Here is a 22,782-nt window from a genome sequence, read left to right as displayed (position 1 = left end):
TAAACGTCATGGATCCAGAAAGAAGTCACAGCCTCGACTATTGAGGAACTTGAGACATTCAGGGGGAGGCAGACTTGCTGACCTATTAGGAAATAACGAAGACTGAGTAACTAGAGCCAGATTGTGTGGCTCAGCCTCTAAAATCAAAATAAAGCCCGGGAACGGGGGGAGCTATATGTCACTGTCGTGGCTTCTCCCGTTGCCGGACGCGCAAGCCCAGCGGCCATGGCCCACAGGCCCAGCCGCCCCGCGGCACGTGGGATCCTCCCGGACCGGGGCACGAACCCGCATCCCCCGCATCGGCAGGCAGACTCCCAACCACTGCGCCACCAGGGAGGCACTGGGGAAGACTTTTTGAATGAAGGCGGTACACCTGGAGGGCTTAGTAGGTTGTAGATCGTTCTAAGGTGAAGGCTGTAGGTATAGGAAGAAATGGGCGTGACACTGCCAGGGGACACATCTGGGAGGGATTGGGGGAGCCCCTGGGGACCAGTCACATGTAAGTGTAAGTGAGCTGGGGGGCAGGGATAGATGATAGGGACCCGTAGCCTGGGCTTGATTTGGGGGAAGCTGATGGTATGTTCTCGATGGGGCAAAACAGAGCTGGATGATGAAAACCCCAGGCTTATTGCTCTCAGGGACCACCAGAAATTTTCTCATCTCCTGTTTGCCTAAGTGTGGAAGTTGGTACATTGGCACAGCGTTAAAGCTATTCAGTATACAATTATGTAGCACCTACCTTTTGTCAGGCACCTTATTTTTAAATAAACACATAATTCTAAAATAAATACAACGTTACATGATGGCAAGTAAAGCTGTGTCCCACTTATAGTTATCAATTTAAAGAAACATATTAAGCTCATGATACTGTGAAAGGCAGGTGGATATAACAAAAATCTTAAAGGTTTTCATGTTCTGCATTACAGATGGGCAACTGAGGCTCCAGAGGCCCCAGGTCTTCACACAGCAGGTTTATCTAAGAGTGGCGTGCAGGGTCGGGTGGAAAATGGGGAGAGAGTGGCAAAGAGGCCAGTTAGCCAACTGTTTAGGAGTGAAGTGAAGACTCTTTAGGAGTCTTGAGAAGTGGTGAGAATGGAGAGGAAACGTGAGAGCCACTGGTTAGACCGTTGTTCAGGCAGCTGTTTCATGTGTCTGTTTATCTCTCTGTGTACTTGGTTGATCTGAGATGCTTATTTAGGGTTCAGACTCCTAGTGCGTCTGATTGTTCTATTGGTGAGCGTGGGCAGATGCCGAGAGGTAACTCATAATCCAGTGCTGACATTTATTGAGCCTTAGAGTGGGCCACATCCTGTGTGATGTCTCTTTCTTTCCTCACAATAACTCCGTAACATATCTGCCGTTATTCCCCCTCTTTTACAGATGAGGGAACCAAGGCTCAGAGAGGTAAGGTAATTTACCAAAACTCACACAGCTGGGAGTCAAATCCGAGTCTGGCTGACCTCAAAGCCTTTAGCCACTGCATATACTGCCTTATCATTGATTGACTCTAATGACTTTTAACAGCATCTTCTGCTGTTTCTCACTTTTCTTCCTCATTTAACCTAGGGTGTGAGTTTCTGTAAGTTAGCTTAGAATTTGATTCCTTTCTCTAAGCATCAGAAACAACAGAAATTCACCAGCCCCGAAGCCCCATTTTTAACCCCTGTGCAGCATAATTTATATATCTTATTCTATGGTTTATATCATCATTAAAGTGGCTCTACTTGGCCCTTTAAAAAGCTAATTAATCACTAAATATAGACCACAAGTTGTTCTTTTCAACCCCCTGAGTGTCTCTTTCCCCCCATTGTGAGCTGCCATCTGGTGCTATGAGCTCATGCTTTTTGTGTTTCTTTTCAGAGAGCCAGATTCATTGCTCTCTAAACCCGGAAAGCCAGTTCATTTCAAAGTTCGCATGCATGGCTTTGAAAAAATTTGCATCTAATGCCTCCTTGTGGATTTTCACAGTATCACTCTTCGACATATCGCATAGCATTTCTGTGTTTACCACTGTCTATGTATACATGTATCCTCGTCTTTTTACCAGAAGGGCTTAATTTGTCTTTGGCAAATTAAGCAACTAGAGGTCTTTTCTGGTGTGATTTTTGTCAAGTTTCATTTTGTCAGTTTTACATGTGTGCTGTAGGAAGCCAAAACTTAATAGTATACTTTACTTTTCGAATCTATTTCACTTTCTGCTTTAACAGTGGAACAAGTGTTTAAGAAAAAGGAAATAAAAGAGCTAATCGCAGGCCTCTGACACTACTGCTGATCTGTCCTTTACTCCATCTTTCTCTTCCAATTCTGCCTGAAGTCTCTAATCATCTTCCAAGGGAGTAGAGCACCAGGGCTGTAGAGCATTTTCTTGCAAACTCAAGAGAGAAGCTCTGGGTTCCCTACCCGACTCCCAGTCTTTGGGACCTTTGGGTTACTGCTTGTTGCTCTCCAGTCCAGACCTTGTCACCCTTCCCACTTCCTTTTTCTTCTCATTTCAAGTTCTTGGCAGTCTAAATTTAACTTGGGAGCCTACTGGGGAAGGAAAGGTAGTTTGGTGATGTGTGCACTGCTTACCTCATTCCTGGCACATGTGTGGCGCTCTCCTGGGGGAGCAGGAGAGCACTGGGCTGGCTGGCTGCCCGCCTCCTTTCTGCTACTCTCTGTGTCCACTGGGATCATGCCTGTTCCCAGCAAGGGGTGGAGGAGGAGATGAGCTCTGAGAGTATTAGCAATGATGTCAAGGGACCATATATTTCCCTAGCACAGGAGTTGGTGGAAGGCCAGCCCCGCTGAGTCCGAGAGGAGAATTTCTCCCCAATCCAAACCCTGTCTCTAGCATTAAGTAGATTCTGTGAGATGCAGGAAGGATGAAGCCGCTAAGTCAGCCATGAGCCAATCCAGTCTCCAAATAATGTGTGTTGAAAGGTATGGTTAATATACAAACAGAAGGCTCAGTTAGGTATCCGCTTTGTTGCCAAAAGAGCGTATGTTTGTACTAAACTGAAAAAATTTGTTTTTCACTTCAAACTGACAGTTCACTTACTAACTGTGGTTCTCGAACTTATGGTTACCAGGGGGGAAGGGTGGGGGGAGAGGGATAGATTGGGGGTTTGGGATTGACATGTACACCCTGCTATGTTCAAAATAAAATGCCTTTCCATGAAAAAAAAAAAAAAAAGCTGCAGTTCTCACTACCCACAGAATTAAGATGCATTTCTAAAAGCATAAGGATTCCTAACTTTCCTGAGTGAGCATTATACAAAGTTTGGGTAACACCATATATGTTAAAAGCTTGGTCATTGCTTTGCACTGTGGCCTTGGGCTAGTTACTTAACCGCTCTGAGCTTCAGATTTTTCTACCTGCCTAATGGAGCTAATAATACCTATTTCATATTTAGCCCATAGGGGATTTTGGTGAGTATCAAATGGATTTTGTCAATGCTTTTTTTTTTTTTTGGCATCTATGAGGTGCTTTCTGTGCTTTATTCTATCGATAAGGTATATTACATTAATTCATCTTCATATGTTGAACCAACCTTACATTCCTGGCATAAGTCCCATTTGGTCGTGATGTACAATCCTTTTTATATGTTGCTGAATTCACTTTGCTAGTACCTTGTTGAGGACTTCTGAATACATATTCATAAGAAATATTTTGTAATATTCTTTTCTTGTGATACCTTTTTTTTTTGTATCAGGACAATACTGGCCTCATACAATGATTTGGGAATTGTTCCCTCCTCTTCTGTTTTTGTTTTTTTTTTGAAGAGTTTATGAAACATTGTTAATTTGTCTTTAAACATTTGGTAAAATACACCAGTGAAGCTCTCTGGTCCTGGACTTTTCTTTGTGGGAATTTTTTTACTAAGTTAATTATTAAGTCATTCTCTTTACTTGATATAGATCTGTTTAAATGTTCTATTTCTTCTTGAGTCAGTCTTGGTCATTTATGTCTTCGTAGAAGTTCTCATTTAATCTGTATTATCTAATTTGTAGGCATATAATTTTTTCACAGTATTCTCTTATACCACTTTTTATTTCTGTAAGACGGTTAGTAATGTCTTCTGTTTCATTCTTGATTTTAGTAACTTGAATCTTCTCTCTTTATCTTAAATGGTCTAGATAAATATTTGTCAATTTTATTAATGTTTTCAAAGAACCAAGTTTTGTTTTTTTTAATTTTCCTTATTTTTCTAGTCCCTACTTCATTTATTTCCACTCTAATTATGTAATCTCTCTCCTTCTGCTTTGGGTTTATTTTGTTCTTCTCTTTTTAATTTCTTCAGGTGGAAAGTTAGGCTATTGATTTGAGACTTTCTCTTTTAATGTAGGCATTTGCAGATATAAGTTTCCCGGTAAGCACTGCTTTAGCTGCATCCTATAAATTTTCATATATTGTGATTTTGTTTTCATTAATCTCAAAGTGTTGTTAAATTTCCCTTGTGATTTGTTTTTGATGCATTGGTTATTTAGAAATGTGTTACTTAATTTCCACAAATTTCTGAGTTTCCAAATTTTCCTTCTGTTATTGATTTCTAATTTCATTGTATTGTGGTCAGAGAACATACTTTGTATGACTTTCTTTTAAATTTATTGAGATTTGTTTTATTGCCTAAAATATGGGGTATGCTGGGGAGTGTTCTATTTGCACTTGAAAATTATGTGTATTCTGCTGTTTGGTGGAGTGGTCTATAGATGTGTGTTTTGTCTAGTTGGTTTATAGTGTTGTTCAAATCTTCTGTTTCCTTGTTGACCTTCTATCTAGTTGTTCCACCATTATTGAAAGTGGAATACTGAAGTGTCCAACTATTATTGTTGAATTGTCTATTTCTTCCTTTCATTCTGTCAGTTTTTTCAAGTATTTTGGGGCTTTGTTGGTAAGCGGATAAAATATGTTTATAGTTGTTATATCATCTTAGTGGATTGACCTTTTTATCACTATAAAATGTCTTTCTTTGCCTCTAATAACACTTTTGGTCTTAAAGTCTATTTTGCCTGATGTTAGTATAGCTATTCCGTCTCTCTTTTGGTGACTGTTTTCATGGTATATCATTTTCCATCCTTTTGCTTCCAACCTACTTGTGTCTTTGAATCTGAAGTGTGTCTCTAGTGGACATCACATAGTTGGATCATGTTGTTTTGTCTATAATGCCAATCTCTGCTTTTGGTTGGAGTGTTTGGTCTATTTATATTTTAGTCCATTTATGTTTACCTGTGTTGTAACATTACAAATGTTCTTTGTTTCTTCATGTGGATTCAGTTACTGTCCTTTCATTCATCCTGAAGGACTCCCTTTAGTGTTTCTTGTAGGGTAGGTCTGCTAGTGACACATTCTCTCAGTTTTTGTTTAACTGGAAATGTCTTCATTTCCCCTTCATTTCTGAAGGATAGCTTTGCTGAATATAGAATTCTTGGTTGATAATCTTTCTTTCAGTGCTTTGACTATGTCATTCCACTCCCTTTGACCTCCGTGTTTTCTGATGAGAAATCAGTTTCTAATCTGAGGGGCTCTTATACATGATACATTACTTTTTTTCTTGCCGTTTTCAAGATTCTCTGTCGTTGGCTTTCAACAGTCTGGGTATGGATCCCTTTGAGTTTATCCTATTTGTACTTCATCAGACTTCTCGGATGTGTAGATTCATGTTTTTCATCAAATTTAGGAAGTTTTTGACAACTATTTCTTCAAATATTCTTTTTGTCCCCTTTTCCCCCTCCTCCTTTCTGGGTCTCCCATTATACTCCTCAGACTGGATAATCTCAATTCATCTATCTTCAAATTTGCTGATTCTTTTTTCGGCCTGCTCAAAATTTTGTTGAGCCCCTCTAGTAAATTTTTTAATTTCCATTTTTATACTTTTCAACTTCAGAATTTCTATTTGGTTTTTCTTTCTGTCTCTTTTCATACTTTCCATCACTTTACTGATATTCTCTATTTGGTGAGACATCATTCTCACACTTGTCTTTAGTTCCTTGGACATGGTTTCCTTTAGTTCTTTGAACATATTTAAAACAGTTGATATAAAGTCTTGGGTAGGGACTTCCCTGCTGGTCCATAGTTGAGACTCCGTGCTTCCACTGCAGGGGGTGCAGGTTTGATCCCTGGTCGGGGAACTAAGATTCCACATGCCATGCAGAAAGTCTTGGTTAGGTAGATCCAATGTCTGGGCTTCCTCAGTGACAGTTTCTATGGACTGACATTTTTCTTCTATGTAGGAGCCTTTTTCTGTGTATGTTTTATACTTTTTAATTGAAACTGGACATTTAAAATAATATAGCAACTGTGGAAATTAGATTCTCCCTCCTCCTCAGGGTTTGTTATTGTTTTTATGTTGTTGTTTGTTCCTTTAGTGACTCTACTGAACTAATTCTGTAAAGTCTGTATCCTTTGTCATATGTGGGCCCTGAAGCATCTGCTTGGCTAGCTTAGTGGGACGCTAATGATTGAACAGAAGTGTTCTAACTGCCTGGAACCAATAAGTCCCCCAGTCTTTGCCGATGGGCTCTGTGTGTGTGTTGGGGCATGTGTTCAACTCTACTTTAACCTTCACTTCCTGCTTACACAGAGCCTCAAGGTTAGCCCAAGGATGAGTATCAAGTGGAATGACAGTTTTGAAAAACACAAATGAGAGCTATTATTGCAGTCTGTTATCTTTTATTATTCTCAGACCAGGTCATTTGCTCTTTGTAAGCACGGGCATTTTCTGACTTATAAACACATAACTTATATGTAAACACCGAACTTATATGCCTTAGACCTCACAACCACTGCCAGGGGCCTATGTTGAAAAAACAAAGAGAAAAATAGAAAGAGCTGTGAGCTTTTAGAGAATCTGTGGTTTCGTAAGGGAAAAAAAAAAAAAAAAGCTTCCAAAAAAGCAGAGATAGAAGGAAAAAAAAAAAAAAAAAGCTTCCAAAAAAGCAGAGATAGACTTGGGTGGTGTTTCTTAGCTGCCTGCATCAGCATTACTTGGGATGTTTTGTTAAAAGTCAGGTTCCTGGCCCCATCCCAAATCTTTTGAGTCAGAATATATTGGGTTGGATCCAGGAGTCTACATTTTAAACTAGCTCCCCAGGTGATTCTTATGCATACTGATGATTGAGAAACAAGGGAGGTGATCCTGTAGGTACCTTCACATCAGGGACTAAGTGGCTCATGATGTTAACTGTGCTCAAATACTAATCTCTCCTTTCAATGCCTGATTTTTTAAAAATTTCACTTTTTAAATTACATTTACTCAAATTCCACCAATTAGAGATTTATTTGCATCTATGAGAATATTTTTTAACAGCTGCCGGAGTTAAAAGATTAACATTTACTCACAGCTCTTTTAAAATTAATCTAATCAGATTGCATTTATCCAAACAGCTGGCCAAGGTGATTTACAAGGAAAGAAGGAAGTTTTGTTTCCTTTTAATTTGACAGGAAGATAGATACTTTCATGGGATTCAGAAGACTTTAGGGGGAAAATAGGCCTGTGTTAATTTATGTAATAAACGCATGGATTGAGAGGGAAGGTAGGAGAAGATACTAGATAAAGCAGTGGGTACTTGCCTGTTTCAAAATACTGTGCATACAACCAGCAAAGGGAGGAAAAAATTTCTTTCTCCTTTCTACTTTGAATGTTACCCGTTGTCTTAGAACCTAGAATTCAGATCAGTAAAATGTATGTTAAGGAATTATATCAGTTGCTGTAGGGCTACTTAGGCTCTCATGGGCTGTCTAGAGACCTAATCACTATTTAAACCACCACGTAGAAGGCTCTTTATTGAAAAATGTCTTCCGGTTTCCAAATAACACACTTCCTGATATACTTTTTGATTCAGCCCATTTGAGAGTTTGAGGTTGGATCAAATTTGGATGCGTGAAATTTATCTGTGTTCAAATTCCAAGCTGATTTCTCCCAATCATCTGTGTACTTTTAGGCCATTTCTCCTTGAGGAGTTTTGTGTTTAGTTCATACAAATTCAACATTGAAAAAATAATTAGGGGAGTTTAGATTCTTATCAAATTTAATACATTCAAAAATGAAACATGATTTTAAAAATTATTTCACGTTTGGAGTCTTTACTACTCTGACTTGTCTCTATTAATGAGACTAATCAAGAGATTCCTGTCCCCTGCCCCTTCAACCCAGTTTAGGATGCATTATCCTGCCTTCAGTTTCCAGAATTCTATTACAAATGCACAGACTAGTAAATCACATTTCTTATTTCCTTCAAGGTATTGCACAGCGATGTACAGCTATCAAGTACCACTTTTCTCAGCCGATACGCTTACGAAACATTCCTTTCAATTTGACCAAGACAATCCAGCAAGATGAATGGCACCTGCTTCGTGAGTATTTCTGGGAAAGGGTCAGAGAGGGTCAGAGAGGAAATGGTGTCTTTCTGAACAAAAAGCATTCCCACCAGCCCTTTCAGATATGGACTGAAAGATGCTGTGCCGATCCTACGTGGGCCTCTGGGCCCCATCTGACTTGATCAGAGACTCAGAGAGTCATTTCACTGTGCCATGGTCACAACTTGTTTGCAGATCAGATGTGTGAGAGTCAGGCGTGGGGCTTCGTGAGACAGTGCAGTGAGTGTGTCTGTCCTTGTGGCATCGGTATACAAGCCACCTCCTGAGTGCATTCTTTACCAAGCCATGTGGTACCAGGCCCTGATCTGGCGCTTGTCTTAGTAAACCAAGGAGACTATACCTTAGGTGTGTTATTTTAGTTTTCTTTCTCCAATATTCATTTTAGTTACTGTGTCTGTCTCAGACCTTGGTGTTTCTGCTAAAATATCTTTATGAGTGTATGTTGTAATTTTCTCAGAAGGTGTCTGTTATCTCCACATCCTGATGGCAGGAACTATCTTTTTTACTGTCAGGAAAATGTGAAACTGTAGAAAGGATTGTGCAGTGTGACACCAAAGAGGACTGATATTTACCTGAAAACTGTCGATTCATGTTGCCTAGGGAGAGATAATTCAGGAAAGCAAAAAACTAGGCCTAATCCTTTTTAGTGTTTACCCTAATCAGAGGTTGACATTGTCATTTCCAGTGCAATCAACACAAGGACTTCAGTGATCTTGTTTGGTGACCAAAGTCACTACAGGAAGCCAAGTAGAGTTTCATTTTGTAAAGTCAAGTCTCTCTACAGATCAAAGGGCTCTATTTTGAATCTCAAAAATGTAAATGGAAGCTCTTAAGATATTGCCCACAGCAGTGGTATACTGTTATAAATATTATGATTGGCAAATTTAGGACTTGGAAAGTCATTGGCTAAAATGTGGTTTATTTCTGAGTAGTATCACTTCCTGAAAATTATTTCTTGCTGGTCATTTCTCAGCAGATCTTAGTTAGAGCCTTATCTAAGTGTTCTTACATCTTAATTCTTTATGAGCATGTTTGGAGTTCTTTGCCTTAATCATCTATGCAGAAAGCCACATAGTCACTGGTTTTAGGCAAGAAAAGATCATCACAGGGTCCTGAAAAAGAACCTTATCTCTTTACTCTAAGAGTTTGTACCCTGTTACTGCCCAGCAAGACAGTACTGAGCATTCTCCTCTTAATCCTCTCTGAGGTTCTCATGGAAAGATGCTTTCAGCAGTCTCAGGCATGGCTTTTTCCAAGAAAGTCACACTCGGTGATCTGGACCATGTTTACCAGATAAGCTTAGCATATCCCGTACTAAGGCAAATCCCATGTGGATTATATCTGAACCTTGTGCCTTTTAATGGCCATAGAAATAAAACTCGAACCACAGGGAGTTCAGGAGGTTGTGAGAGAATGGTGACTGAGCTATGATTACACTGGATGTCTCAAAACGACTTACACCTTAATGTTAAACAGCCCCTTTAAATGATCAGTGCCCGTGACCCCTAGGTCTGTGGTGGTCTACACTGCCTCTTCTAGGCTGCAATGCCCTGCTTCAGTTTAGGTGCTCTGAGCTAGAAATGAAAAATCCCTTTAAAAGAAAGGGATGGACCACGTGTGACAAGGGCAAGACTGAAAGCTACCGTGATCCACCCTGTATACATCATCCTGAGTTGCCAGAGGCCACAGGAACACACAGTGAGGTGGTGGCTGCCTGGGCACCTTCGCAGAGCAGCCCACACTCACACAGCGGGGTGTGCCTCTGGTCTTGGTTCCATGTGTGTGCAGGAGTGCACGGTCCACCTTGCCTAGACCTGTTCACTGGCTTTAGCGGCAGACTTACGTTTGGGATCTGTTGCTCTAAGAAGGATCCGAGAAATTTAGCTCACGATTTTTAAAATTAGCTTCATTCAAAAAAAAAAGAAAAAAAAAAAGAAAAAGAGGGAGGGAAATAGAAAGAAAAAGCAAAATAGCAGGAGGGTGGGCAACTGGAGTGGAAGTGTACCCATATATCCAGCCAGTCCATCTCTTGGTTTGGCCTAGAAGGTGGGCCAGGGCCTGGGTTCCTGGCCCAGTGATCACAGTCGTGTTTTTGTGATAGACCAGACTTCTTGTGTGTTCAGTGGGGCTTGGCCCACGGGAACAGCCTTTTCTTAACCTGGGTACTTGGGAGCTTGGGCTGTAGGGCCTATGTTTAAGGGAAGAGGGCCTTAATGAGTAGATGTCCTATATGTGCACGCTGGGCCCTATTTCAGTTACGGTTGCCTTCACTTTCTCAAATCCTTTTTGAAAATAGGCAGGAGGAAGTATAACTTAAAAATAAAGTAATTGGCATCCTTGGTGCACAGGTAAAACCATATTTCACTATGTCTCAGTTTTTAGGCTCTTTCCCCAAAGTCAGATTAATTACAGCCACTACAGTGGTGGTGACCTATGATTCTGTTGCTCTTTGGAGGATAATAAAGATCTTTTGCAAACCTTCCTCACTCTCAGTTTACTAAGTAACTTGTTACCTCTTACCCTTGTTTACCCTGGTGTCCGCTGGTCTAGTTTCTACTTGACACGGACTTCTCCATGGACTCAGGGAGGGGAGATGCTGACCCCTCAACTTGTTACACCCCATCTGTCCTCTTATGAAATACCTAGGGAGTTTATTTCCTAAATCACCGTGGCCCTGAAGACCCTACCCCTGTCCATGTAACGTATTAGTTTTCACAATGTATACAAAGCTCTTCATTCTCGAATTTTCAATAACTCTCTTTCTTTTGCTTATTATTTTGAATGTTTGTGTTTTGAGATTAGATTTAAGAAGAATCACTGCTGGCTTCCTGGGCATGGCTGTGGCCGTCCTGCTCTGTGGCTGCATTGTGGCCATGGTCAGCTTCTTCTGGGAGGAAAGCCTGACCCAGCATGTGGCCGGACTCCTCTTTCTCATGACAGGTACGCGGAACACCTCGGACACCTCTCCCAGCAAAAGCAAAGGCCTCTCTGCGGCCAGCTAGCTTCACCTTGTTATCTCTCCATTAATTTTGTTTTCACTTGTGAGAAAAGCAACCAGAAGGTCATTTGGCTTTGGTGGGCAATACAGAATTTAAAGAAGACAACAGTGTTAAAAATGCAGGCCTGATTTCCCCACTGTGGCCCGTTACAAGGTTAGATGGAAATGTCTTGGGTTTAATCTCCATATGAGGCGGGTCTGATTTTTCTGTCCCATTCTTTCCTATTGTGCCCTTAACCCTGGCGTGGACTCTTGGCAAACATGGGCCATTGCTTCTCAGGAGCCCTCCAGGAGGGGGTGATAGCTCAGCACAGCCCATGCCTCTGGGCTGAAGGTCAACTCAAAGTCTATTTCTTAGTGATGGAGTCATTGGTGTCATTTTTGCACACAAAACATTCATTCATTTCACTCCACAGATACTTTGTGAGGACTTACTATGGACCAGGCACTTCTCTACATACTAAAGACACATAATGATTAAGGCAGACAAAATCTTTCTCCCTTTCTGTTGTGGGGAGACACAAATAATAATTTGTGATAGCGATAAAAGCTGCGAGGAAGGTAAACGAGGTGGCGTAGGGGACCCTCTTCCACATAGGGAGTGCGCTGCGGGCAGAGGAAGGAACGGTGCCAAGGCCTAAGGCAGGGATGACCTGACGTCTGTGTTTCGAGCCACAGAGAGACCAGTGTGGCCGAGGACAGGGAGGGAGGGGACATCATCCCATGAGGTAGAGAAGCAGGCAGGGGCTTGGATTTTAATCTAAGGGTGGTGGAAGCCACCAGAAGGTTTTACGCCGAGGAGTGACTTGCTGTTAAATCAGGAGATTGGAAGGGGGTGTGTGGAGACACAACTGTGGTCTTTTCGATTGTCGGGTGAAGAACATTTTTGTCCAAGAAGGAGTCAGCAGCTGAGTTGATGGCTGAAACTGACTGAAGGTGGCTGCGGGGAAGAAATCTTTTCTCCTGCTTTTTCCCAGAAAATTGTGTCTGTGATTAGTGAATGCCAAGTTAACAGTTTCACAAAGTACGCTGAGCATCAGGGGTAATAGTACTCTAGATGTGTAGCCGTTTTGAATAAGCTTATTCCTGCTTCTCTGGAGTTCTGTTACTCAAGCGACCACGACTTGGGTTTCTAGCACTGCTTGCTGTCATGGTCACTCACTCAAGCCCGTGTTCCCTGGAGGCTGCAGCACCCCTTGGTGACTGGCACCATTTTCTCTGTCTTTCAGGGCTGACAGGTAGGTGGTGCTTTGCCTTCTGATTGCTCAACCAGTCAGCTCCTGTAACCCAGTTCACAGACAGACGTCCTTCCTTCTTTCTAAGTCCTGTCGGCCCCTTTCCGACCCCATGAGATGGCGCTGTGACCAGCAGTGACCTGGAATAACGGATGATCATTGTAAGCATCCCGACAGAGCATTAAAAAAAAAAAAAAAATGTCACCTGGCCTTTGAATAATTCTTAGCAGAAAAACAACTTAAGTTTTCCAGACTTGGATGAATACACAGAGGCTGCAGGACTGTAGCCCAGGGAGGCTAAAATTCTAGTTTCTGAGGTTTTGGAGGAGGATTTGAACCTTCGGGACCAGCCATTGGGAGGGTGCCTGCCTAAAGGATTCATTAAAATCCAAAGTGTAGGGACTTCCCTGGTGGTCCAGCGGTTAAGACTCCACGCTCCCAATGCAGGGGTTCCAGCTTCGATCTCTGGTCAGGGAACTAGATCCCGCATGCTGCAACTAAGAGCCTGCACGCAGCAGTGAAGACCCGGCACAGCCAAATAAATAAATGAATAAATATTTTTTAAAAAAAATCCAGGGTGTAGAATGAACAGGTGACGGTGTCAAAGAATCAGAGAGGCCTGTGCTGCCCAGGGGATTTCTTTAAGCTTAATGGTCATGAAATATCTCCCCCCATTTTCTTCCCTTCCTTTATTAGTTGGGCCCCCATTTTTCTAACTCTTGTCCTCATACACATCAAAGAAGTATTCACGACCCCCCAGCCCTGGAAAGGCCCCACATAGCATCCTCAGGAAAATGAAAGGAGCTGAGGGCCAGACAAGAGCCTCAGTAGTAGTAGTTTTTAAAGGACCCTTGTAATGTGGGTAATGCATGAATAATTTAGGATGCTCTTAGATATCAAACAATTGTTGGCATGAAAATAAATCACAGGACCATAAAAGTCAGGCTCAGTGAGCGTTTCTTGGGAGGCAGAGGGACTGGTTTGGTTTTAAATGAAAGGAGGTTGGGAGTTCAGTCTTGCATTGGCTCAGAGGAGAGCTAGGAGCTGAGAAGTTTCCTAAGCCAGCCCCACCTTCCCCTGCTCAGCCCTCATTCCTGATCCATCTGTGTAACTCTGGGCCAGACTGGCTCAGGGCTCAGCAGGATTTATCATCAAAAGCCCCTGTGCAACTGTTAAAAACAAAACAAGAAGAACAATAGCCGTAGTAGCAAAAACCCACTGCAACCCCAAAACACCCTAAACTTATAAACTTGAAGTTTGATAACCAGTCCGGAAGGGTGGGCAGACCTACCACATAACACTGGCTTTTTTTTTTTTGGCTTTTGATTGCCCAAACATTTTTTTTTTTGGAATAAAGGGAAAACCCACTTATAGATCTCACCATCTGAAAAATTAGTTGTTAATATATTTTCCTTATCCTGGACGAAATCTTGCCCAAGTCTTTGTCTCACTAAAAACCACAGCAAAAGGGAGAGAAGTGGCTATGGTTCTAAAAGGGTAGCTCAGGGCATCCTTGCGATGGAAATGGTCTGTGTCTGGACTGTGATGGTGGCCACATAATCTGCACACGTGGTGACATTCCGTGGAACTAAGTGCACACACACACAAGTGAGTGAGTGCATGTAAAAGTGGTGAAATCGGAATAAGGTGGATGGATTGTATCATCGTAAGTTTCCTGGTTGTGCTATTATACTAGAGTTGTGCAAGACGTTACTATTCGGGGAAATTGGGTGAAGGGTATACAGGATCTCACTGTGTTATCTCTTTTAACTGCATGTGAGTCTACAATTATTTCAAAATAAAAATTTAAAAGAAAAAAACAACAACTAAAAGAAAGGAAAGAAAAAATGTTTGCCACCCTCATCACATGGAAAGTATTGAATATTTTGTTTTCTGGGCTTCCATTTATCATCATACCGTAAGCATTTCCGGTGGCCTTATATTGTTCTGTGTTCGGTTTTTTAATAGCTTTTAATAGCTGCATGTTCCTCCATGGAGTAGATTTGCCACGTTGTGTTCCCTTACTGTGGGATTTAGGGAGGTTTGTTTCATTTTTGCTACTACAAATAATCCCTTTCCATTTCTGCTACTACAAATAATCCCTTTCCATTTCCTTTGTAAACACTATGTTAATCCATTGCATGAGATAAATTAGCTGTAGGACATTCCCACGTAGCAGCAGGAGATGAGAGCAAATAGGGTTAAAAGAATTGATTTTAATGAAGCAGAAGTGTCTTCAGCAGTCTTAGTCGGCATCACCCCACAGATTTTTGATGCTAAACTTAGCCTCTTCTAAGGCGCTGGCATCTTCATTCTCTACCTGAATTTATTAGCCAAACCTTCAATGAAGATCATCAGTGATGTGACAGTTGGAGATGTTAAAATGGAAACTTGGAAACAATCTCTCTCCTTAGGCCTTATTGCATACTGACAGCTCTTGATTACCCACACGTGGAGCAGCAGGGCTGCTGACTGTCACTTCCCATCCCTAATTCCCTGGGGCCTCTCAAGGGGTCCTCCAGCAGGGCCGGGGGCACAGAGCCTCAAATGTAGCCTTTTGACCTCATGTCCTCTGAAGTTACACACACACCATCACGGAGGCATATCCAGAGGACTAAGGGATTAAGACTCATGATCCAACAGTGAGGGGCTGCCTTTTACCAGACCACACTGCCTCCTGCACTGCGAGTGAGCATTTCCATCAGCTTTAAATGATACATTCTACTAGATTGTTGTTGTGCTAGTATGATGATTATCATTTGTTAGAAATATAAATATTTTAAAAGGTTAATTTATTCAATGCAAATATTTTTAAATACAATTTTTATGTCTCTTTAGTAGGGTTTTAATTACCTTTTAATATACTGGGAGTCTCAAAAATTGATTAAAGCTTGGGCCTCCCTTGAAGGGGGCCTCCATTCCCCTTCATAGGCTGTGCCCTGAGTGGCCACTGCTGACGGACGAGGCAGGGCCTTCGGGTCAGTAGAGAAAGAAGAGACAGCCCAGGCTGCCCCAGCAAAGCTCAGGGACGGGTAACACCCACGCTAGGCCACCCATTGTTTTGCTTCAATACATTCAAATTAAAACAAAGACTCCTCTGTAGGTGTATTGAATTCTCTAGGGTATCCACTGATTATGATCTAAAACTACAGGTCCTTAATGCCATATCAGAAGCCCTTGGGACCAGGTGCATTTTGGAATTCAGGATTTTGTTTTTTAAATTTATTTAGTTTATTTATTTTTGGCTGCGTTGGGTCTTTGTTGTTGAGCGCGGGGCGGGCTTTCTCTAGTTGTGGCGAGCGGGGGCTACTCTTTGTTGTGGTGTGTGGGCTTCTCATCGCGGTGGCTTCTCTTGTTGCAGAGCACGGGCCCTAGGCGCATGGGCTCAGTAGTTGTGGCTCACGGGCTCTAGAGCGCAGGCTCAGTAGTTGTGGCGCACAGGCCTAGTTGTTCCGTGGCATGTGGGATATTCCCGGACCAGGGCTTGAACCCCAGTTCCCTGCACTGGCAGGTGGACTCTTAACCACGGCACCACCAGGGAAGTCCCTGGAATTCAGGATTTTTAAGTTTTATTTTAGAAAGGTAATATAGTGCATGTATTCTATATTATCTAACACCCTGAGCAGGGTCTGAAATCAAGTATACATTAACATTTCTGCAGCCAAACACATGAATATTCACACTAGGTGGGATCAATAAGGACTATAAATAGCCTATGTCACATCAGGCCAGATTTGCTGGTCAGTGAGATTGCTGCAATCTTTGGGAAAAAGATCGGATGTTTTTCGGATTTAGTTAATTGCAGATTGTGGGTCTTGTATTTGATTTTTTAAAAAAGTGTTGTTTGTCTCTATTAGTCCTGCCCAGTCATTTAGTTAAGGCAACTTAGCAATGGCTTTTTGAGCAATCTGTGTGAAAATTAGCTTGAGGTGGTTTTTTTCTGGAATTGCAAAGAGGCCAGAATGATGGACAGGCCGTCTTTTGAAGGAGTGAAAAAAAAAATCAATATTTATGTCTTTGGGTGTTGCAGCTATGTTATTTATCAAGCAGGCTAACCAGGGTGAAGCAACTTCCACTCCTTTCCGCCTTTCAAGCACATCAAAAGAGGATGGCCAAAAGAGTGGGCCGTTACCCTAACTACACCATACCAGCTGGCCATAGGCACCATGAAGTTTAGGGAAGGAAATTAGGTTGATGATCTGCGATGGCAGCATAAATTTATTTCTCTTCTGATCCAAAAATATCCTTTCCGGTCCTGTAATTCTGTGATATCACTGTATCTTCTAATGAAGAACTTTGGCGGAACACCTTTTAATATTTTATAAGAAAAGTCGCTGCATACAGCGCTCTTCAGAACAAGTAGTTACTCACCCTTTTGAAGATGCTACCAGCGGTAGCCAGGACTGAGTTTGGGACATAAATCCCTCTCCCCTGGCGCCACCAGCTGGGCTGAAGAGTATCAGTGGTGGTAGCCCAAGGGAACTCCTGGCTGGTCAGGGGAGAAGGGAAAGGGAAGGAAGTGTCTAAGAGAAGAAGGGAGGTGACCTCTCTCCTCGTGGCTCTTCAGGAATGACCATTAGATTTTGAACTTCTGAAATGCAAGGCTGGTACCTTATCTTTCCGTGCCCTCATCCCATATCTTGCATTAACTAGATTGCTACTGGCAAGAAAGCAACATTATCTGAAATAACTTGCCATCTAGGTAAACCCTACAGGAGGTGATTTAGGATGCACTGGTTCTTAGGTGTGTAGAACTCACTGTATTATGGAACTCAGTTTTCTTAAGCAGGTTTTGCACACTCCATGTCCTCAGTGCTGTTAGGCTCCATGTGGAACTTACAGGAAGTCCTTTTCCCTGATAGGCATGCTGGAAAGTGAGTGGAAAGAACACTTGGGGTTCCTGATCACATCAGCGTCAAAGCAATGATGGCTGTGACCGTCAAGAACTCTTTCAACTTAACTACCTCTAACATAATCAGAACTGGCTCTGGAACATAGTAGATGCTTATAAATAATTCTTGAATAACTGATTAAATAACACTTAACATAGTAAAATCTTTCTTAGGCCTGTAAAAGGGATGGAAATATACTTCATACATTGACCATACACATAAACTCTCTCTCTCTCTCTCTCTCTCTCTCTCTCACACACACACACACACACACACACACACACACACACACACACACACACAATGTTATCGGCTGAATTGTCTGCCCGCCCCACAGCCCTGCCATTCATATGTTGAAGTTCTAGCCCCTAGAACCTCAGAATGTGACTGTATTTGGAGACAGGGTCTTTAAAGAGGTGATTAAACTAACTAAATAAGGTCATTAGGGTGGGGCCATAATCCAGTATGATTGGTGTCCTTATAAAGAGGAGGAAACTTGGGCACAGATAGTTACAGAGGGAAGACTGTGAAGGCACAGGGAGAAGACCAGCGTCTTTAAGCTAAAGAGGGAGGCCTTGGAAGAGACCAGCCCTGCTGGGACCTTGATCTCAGAGTTTTAGCCTCCAGAATTGTGATAGAGTAAATTTCTGTTGTTTCAGCCATCCAGTCTGCTGCTACTTTGTTAAGGCAGCCCGAGCAAACTAATACACATGAGGACTGTAAGACATGCATATGGAACTAAAATAGAATTCCGCAGGATCAAAACTGACCTATGACTACTAATCTAGCTACAACAAAGATGTCTTCATCCTTTAAACACTTTTCCTTAGTGTCTTCAAAGTTAGAAGGGTTTTTCTTTCCCCTTATTAAGATATCTTGAATGGGTTAGGCCTCTTTTACAAAAGCTAGTTGCCTACATTGGAAACACTGCTTTGTCTCCTCTCCCTACATTTCTCTGTAATAATCGAACAGTCCTGCCCATCCCACAGATAACAGCTATGGCAGCTGTGTATTTGCAAACTTCCTTAGATATGTGAGGGTCCAGAAAGGGGATATTCTTAGATATGCTCTTTGGTTCATCTTTGCTTTTCTCTCACTCAGAATTACTTCCAGAGCATCTTGGAGGGAGAAAAAAATGTCCTTGGAGAGCAGTCTCTGGGGACATTTGTGGGAAGGGGAGGGGCAGACATCAGGCATATTTATGGGCTCACGTAACCTCCTCCACCCCTCCATCTCAGCTGAGTGAGTAAAGGCAGAAGGAAATAAAGCAGGTTTTCATCAAGGTTTGGCGATGCCCTAATCCTAAAAGAACTTAAGTGGCACAGAGATGTATACAATATTTCAAGATAAAATAAATACAAATAAGGGATACAAGTAAGACAAAGGAGCAGTCGGGTTTGTAGGGCAAGATGAATCCAAGGGTGAGATTAGTAGCCAAAAAGCATGCCATGAAGTCCCCAGTTTTTGCCCCTGGGGGGCCACTAATTTAGCTTTAGGGGAGTTTCAGCTCTCTGGCAACTCGGTCAAAAAAACACATTCTATTAGTGACATCATTCACAGTGTCCATGAGGTAAGCACAAACTAAGTGCCCTGGGAAAGCACAACTACTCATGACACTCAGGGTAATCCTGAGTCATCCTGAGGTTAAATCCTTAGGTTAGGTTTTTCTTATCTTTTTCTATTCAGTATGAACTGGTGTTGTTATGCTAAAATTCATTTCACCAAAAGCAATTTTATGGAGTTGGCAGGGGAGAGGTGCTAATAAAATCAATGTTTAGTATAAAATCAAAGAGTATGTGCAGAAAGAAAAATCCATGACATTCAAGTTTTTATTTAGCTGAGTAATACCAAGTACTAGATTTACTAGGAAATTTTGGGAAATGTCCTCGCTCAATGCCATATTATGGAATAACAGAGTCACAGAAATTTGCCACTGCAAGGGACTTGAGGAACCAAATCCCCCATTTTTTTTCCCCTAGATGAAGCTCAGAGAGATTAGGTAATTTCAAGGTCACACAGTGATTAGATGTAGAGCTGGGGACCAGAATACATATTCCCTGCATCCCAGCCCAATGCATTTGGACACGAAAGTATGCTTAAGAGTCCTAGTTTGAATTCAAGCTTTCAGAGGTCATTAAAACTATGTTACTTGTAAACAGCTTCACTTTTAGGTATTCAGCTGTGTGCAGACAGTTAAATGCAGAAGAGTTGTTCTTCCTGTGAACAGGTTATTGTTCTGTTATTCTATTTTACCTCTTGATACTCCAGAGATCAGATTTTTCTAACTGCCTTATTACCAGCATTCATTAGAAGGACCTTGTTATATATAAACACCGTCTTTGGTTTGGCCAGTGGAAGTATTCATGTAGATGTAAGAACATTTGCTGTTCACAAGGTTTGAAAAAAGCAGAGTATTCTGGTTTTGACTGTGCCATTCCTTTATGAAAGAATTATTTCCATCATGATCGTCCTTTGGAGAACTCAAAAAATGATGTGTTTACCATAACAATTTGGAGCAAGAAAACAAGATTTTATCCTTTTTAGAAAAACAGAATCACTTTAGAGTCAAAAGTAGAGTTAGTCAAAGAGTAGGAGAGATCAAATCACCTCAGATCAAGTGTCCTTTTAATTTAAAACATTTCTAAATGCACACTTGGAAAAGGATTCAGGCAATGTGTTCTTATGTGATTTGAGTGCAGGCAGAATTCTAGCACTTAAAAATGACGTTAAGGAAAAAAAAATGGCATTAAGCTGATCTTTATTTCCTCCCAGTTGCTTCCTGCTCTGAGTTTGTTTTTCAGCTAGTGTTTCTGATCCCCAAAGCTCTATTAAAAAGGGGTGTGGAGATCTGTTACTTTTAGCCCTCTCCTTTCAGTTCCCAATTCTGTGTCTCTGTTTCCTATGGAGATGCTGCATAGGTCCCTAAGGCTACCAAAGCAATTTTTCAGCAAATGGTTGTAACCTCCATTGTACACAGGGATGAACCAAAGTATGAAAAAGACATGTGTAGAACTCAGAACCGAATGGAACATTCTGATACTTGACTGGGTGCCAGTTTTTGTATTTATTACCCACCTTCAGCTCAGCAACTGCCTCATTGTGATCCCATGCCCCCGCAAAAGGAGCAGCCTTGGAGGTCCACTGTGATGAAATAGAAGCATCTACATCCTTGAGTAGTAAAAATCCTGTGTTTTGGGCTTTTGAAGCATTTTTATCAGAATGCTGATCTTAGTGTTCTGAAAGGACAATTATATATAACATGTTGGTACAAAAAAGTAAAATTTTGGGTCTGTTCATTTTCCTTAGGCTACCTAAATTACCTGCATTCTGAGTGGTTGAATTATAGATCCCCTATATATGATGTCAGCTATTTTACAACAATTCCAACATCCTGGATTTAATTTATATTATTTAAAATCTTTTTATCCATTCATTATAAAAAAAATGATTTTTGAGGCCCTAGAATGTGCCAGGCTCTGTGCCTTAAAAAAAAACTTGTAAACATTCATTTAAGATATTATCAGGCAACATGATAAATACTAATGATAATGGTAATTGAAAAAGAAAGACTTGGTATGATGATTGCAACTCTCTAAAACTGTGTCAACTCAGGTATAGAACAAAGGGAAATGAAAATTGTTTGTATTAGGTTTGAGTGATTATTTTTTTCCTTAAAAATAATTAAAATTTCTACTATGTTGTTTTTAAGAATAAAAAAAATTCATATATACATACCAATTTAATTGAGATAATTCTGAATAATTCAAGTTATCAGAATTTTCCCATCTTTTTCACTCCTATATCTCCAGAACCTAGCATACAGTCTGGCACATAAAGGTTTTGCCAATGTTTGTTGAATGAAGTAACTCAAGTGAAAGAATTGTCAATCCTTTATTAATTTGGATTCATCATCTCATCTGTTGATCTGATGTTCACGAAGGCCTGTCTGGCATTTGCCTTGTAGCAGGCAAAACTGTAACCCATCACCCTGCTCTCTTTGTATTATTTATAGGAATATTTTGCACCATTTCCCTCTGCACTTACGCCGCCAGCATCTCCTATGATTTGAACCGGGTCCCGAAGCTAATTTATAGCCTGCCTGATGATGTGGAACACGGCTACAGCTGGTCTATCTTTTGTGCCTGGTGCAGTTTAGGCTTTATTGTGGCAGCTGGAGGTCTCTGCATCGCTTACCCATTTATTAGCCGGACCAAGATTGCACATCTAAAGTCTAGCAGGGACTCCACGGTATGACTGTCCATACTCAAGTCCACTGCTTGGTGGCCCGTCCACAGTGCGGACGAACCTTGAAGGGGACGGAGACAGAGTTTGAGTCAGGATCCCAAGCACAAAATCGGTCTTGTACATTCCAGCCTGTTGCCTGCCAGCCCCTTCTGGATGACTGATGTCAAATCATGCAGAACCTCCATACCTTTCTAAGGACAAGACTACTGTGGGTTCAAGTGCTTTAATGACTATTTATGCTTTGACGGCGAGGAGTAGGGAGCAGAGCCGTGGAACATTTCTGGGTTCAGAAAAAGAGGAAACCGCAATGGAAAAATTTGTATGATTGCCATTTATTTCAGAAAGTTTGTACATAACAATTACCCGAGAGTCATTTCTATTTGCAAAAGGATTCATGACAAAGCGAGTATAATTTTCTTGTCATTGTACCATGCTTGTTAAATTTAATGCAGCACCTTCAGAACTTGTCCTAATGGTGTCTTGTTGTGTCAGCACCAAACATTTGTGCATAATTTATGGATGTTTTTTGTCACAGGGAGATTCTTCTGTTGCCTTATTTATTTTTAATTGAAGTCTCTTCTCCATCTTTGTACTGGAATCAAAATCATAAGAGAAACAGATCAACCATGGAAGAGCTAACCTGTAATGCTATGCAGTATTGTTAGAAGTCATATCTGTCGTTCGACCTGTCTCTTTACGTTAACTGGATTTCTGCATTAAATGACTGCCCCCTTGTTAATCTGGGTGTGTCTTCCTGTCTTTCAGCCACGGCAGTAGGTCTCCCTAGCCATTCGGATAGGTGAGAACTCTTTGTTTTTAAGAGACTTGCTTCATCTCAGTTAGGTTGGTCATTTTTATTTATCATTTGTAGCAATCACACACATGCTCTTGACAATAGAGATCATTTTCCAAAAAGCTACTTTTAAAACCTTCCATAGTATTTTGAGTTTTCTTCTCTCCCTCTTCATTTGTGTTTACCATCTGCCTGGTATTTAGCCACTGATAAGGATTCACAGTCTCTGGCCTTATCCTTGGACCTCCTACCCCAGTGGG

General features: G+C 41.4%; 1 protein-coding gene across 1 annotated transcript; it reads left to right on the top strand.

Annotated features, from left to right (window-relative positions):
- Window positions 1–8,218: 8,218 nt before the first annotated feature.
- On the top strand, window positions 8,219–22,468 carry TMEM178A (transmembrane protein 178A). Its single transcript, XM_007445763.1, has 3 exons — window positions 8,219–8,335; window positions 11,162–11,299; window positions 21,497–22,468. Exons 2-3 carry the CDS (start codon window positions 11,194–11,196, stop codon window positions 21,736–21,738), a joined length of 348 nt encoding a protein of 115 aa, XP_007445825.1. The 5' UTR covers window positions 8,219–8,335; window positions 11,162–11,193; the 3' UTR covers window positions 21,739–22,468.
- Window positions 22,469–22,782: the final 314 nt, after the last annotated feature.

This window comes from Lipotes vexillifer, unplaced genomic scaffold, assembly GCF_000442215.2.
Source record: "Lipotes vexillifer unplaced genomic scaffold, Lipotes_vexillifer_v1.1 scaffold278, whole genome shotgun sequence".
Taxonomy (NCBI): Eukaryota; Metazoa; Chordata; class Mammalia; order Artiodactyla; family Lipotidae; genus Lipotes; species Lipotes vexillifer.
Note: the sequence above shows the minus strand (reverse complement) of the source record. Positions and strands in the feature narration are given on the sequence as shown.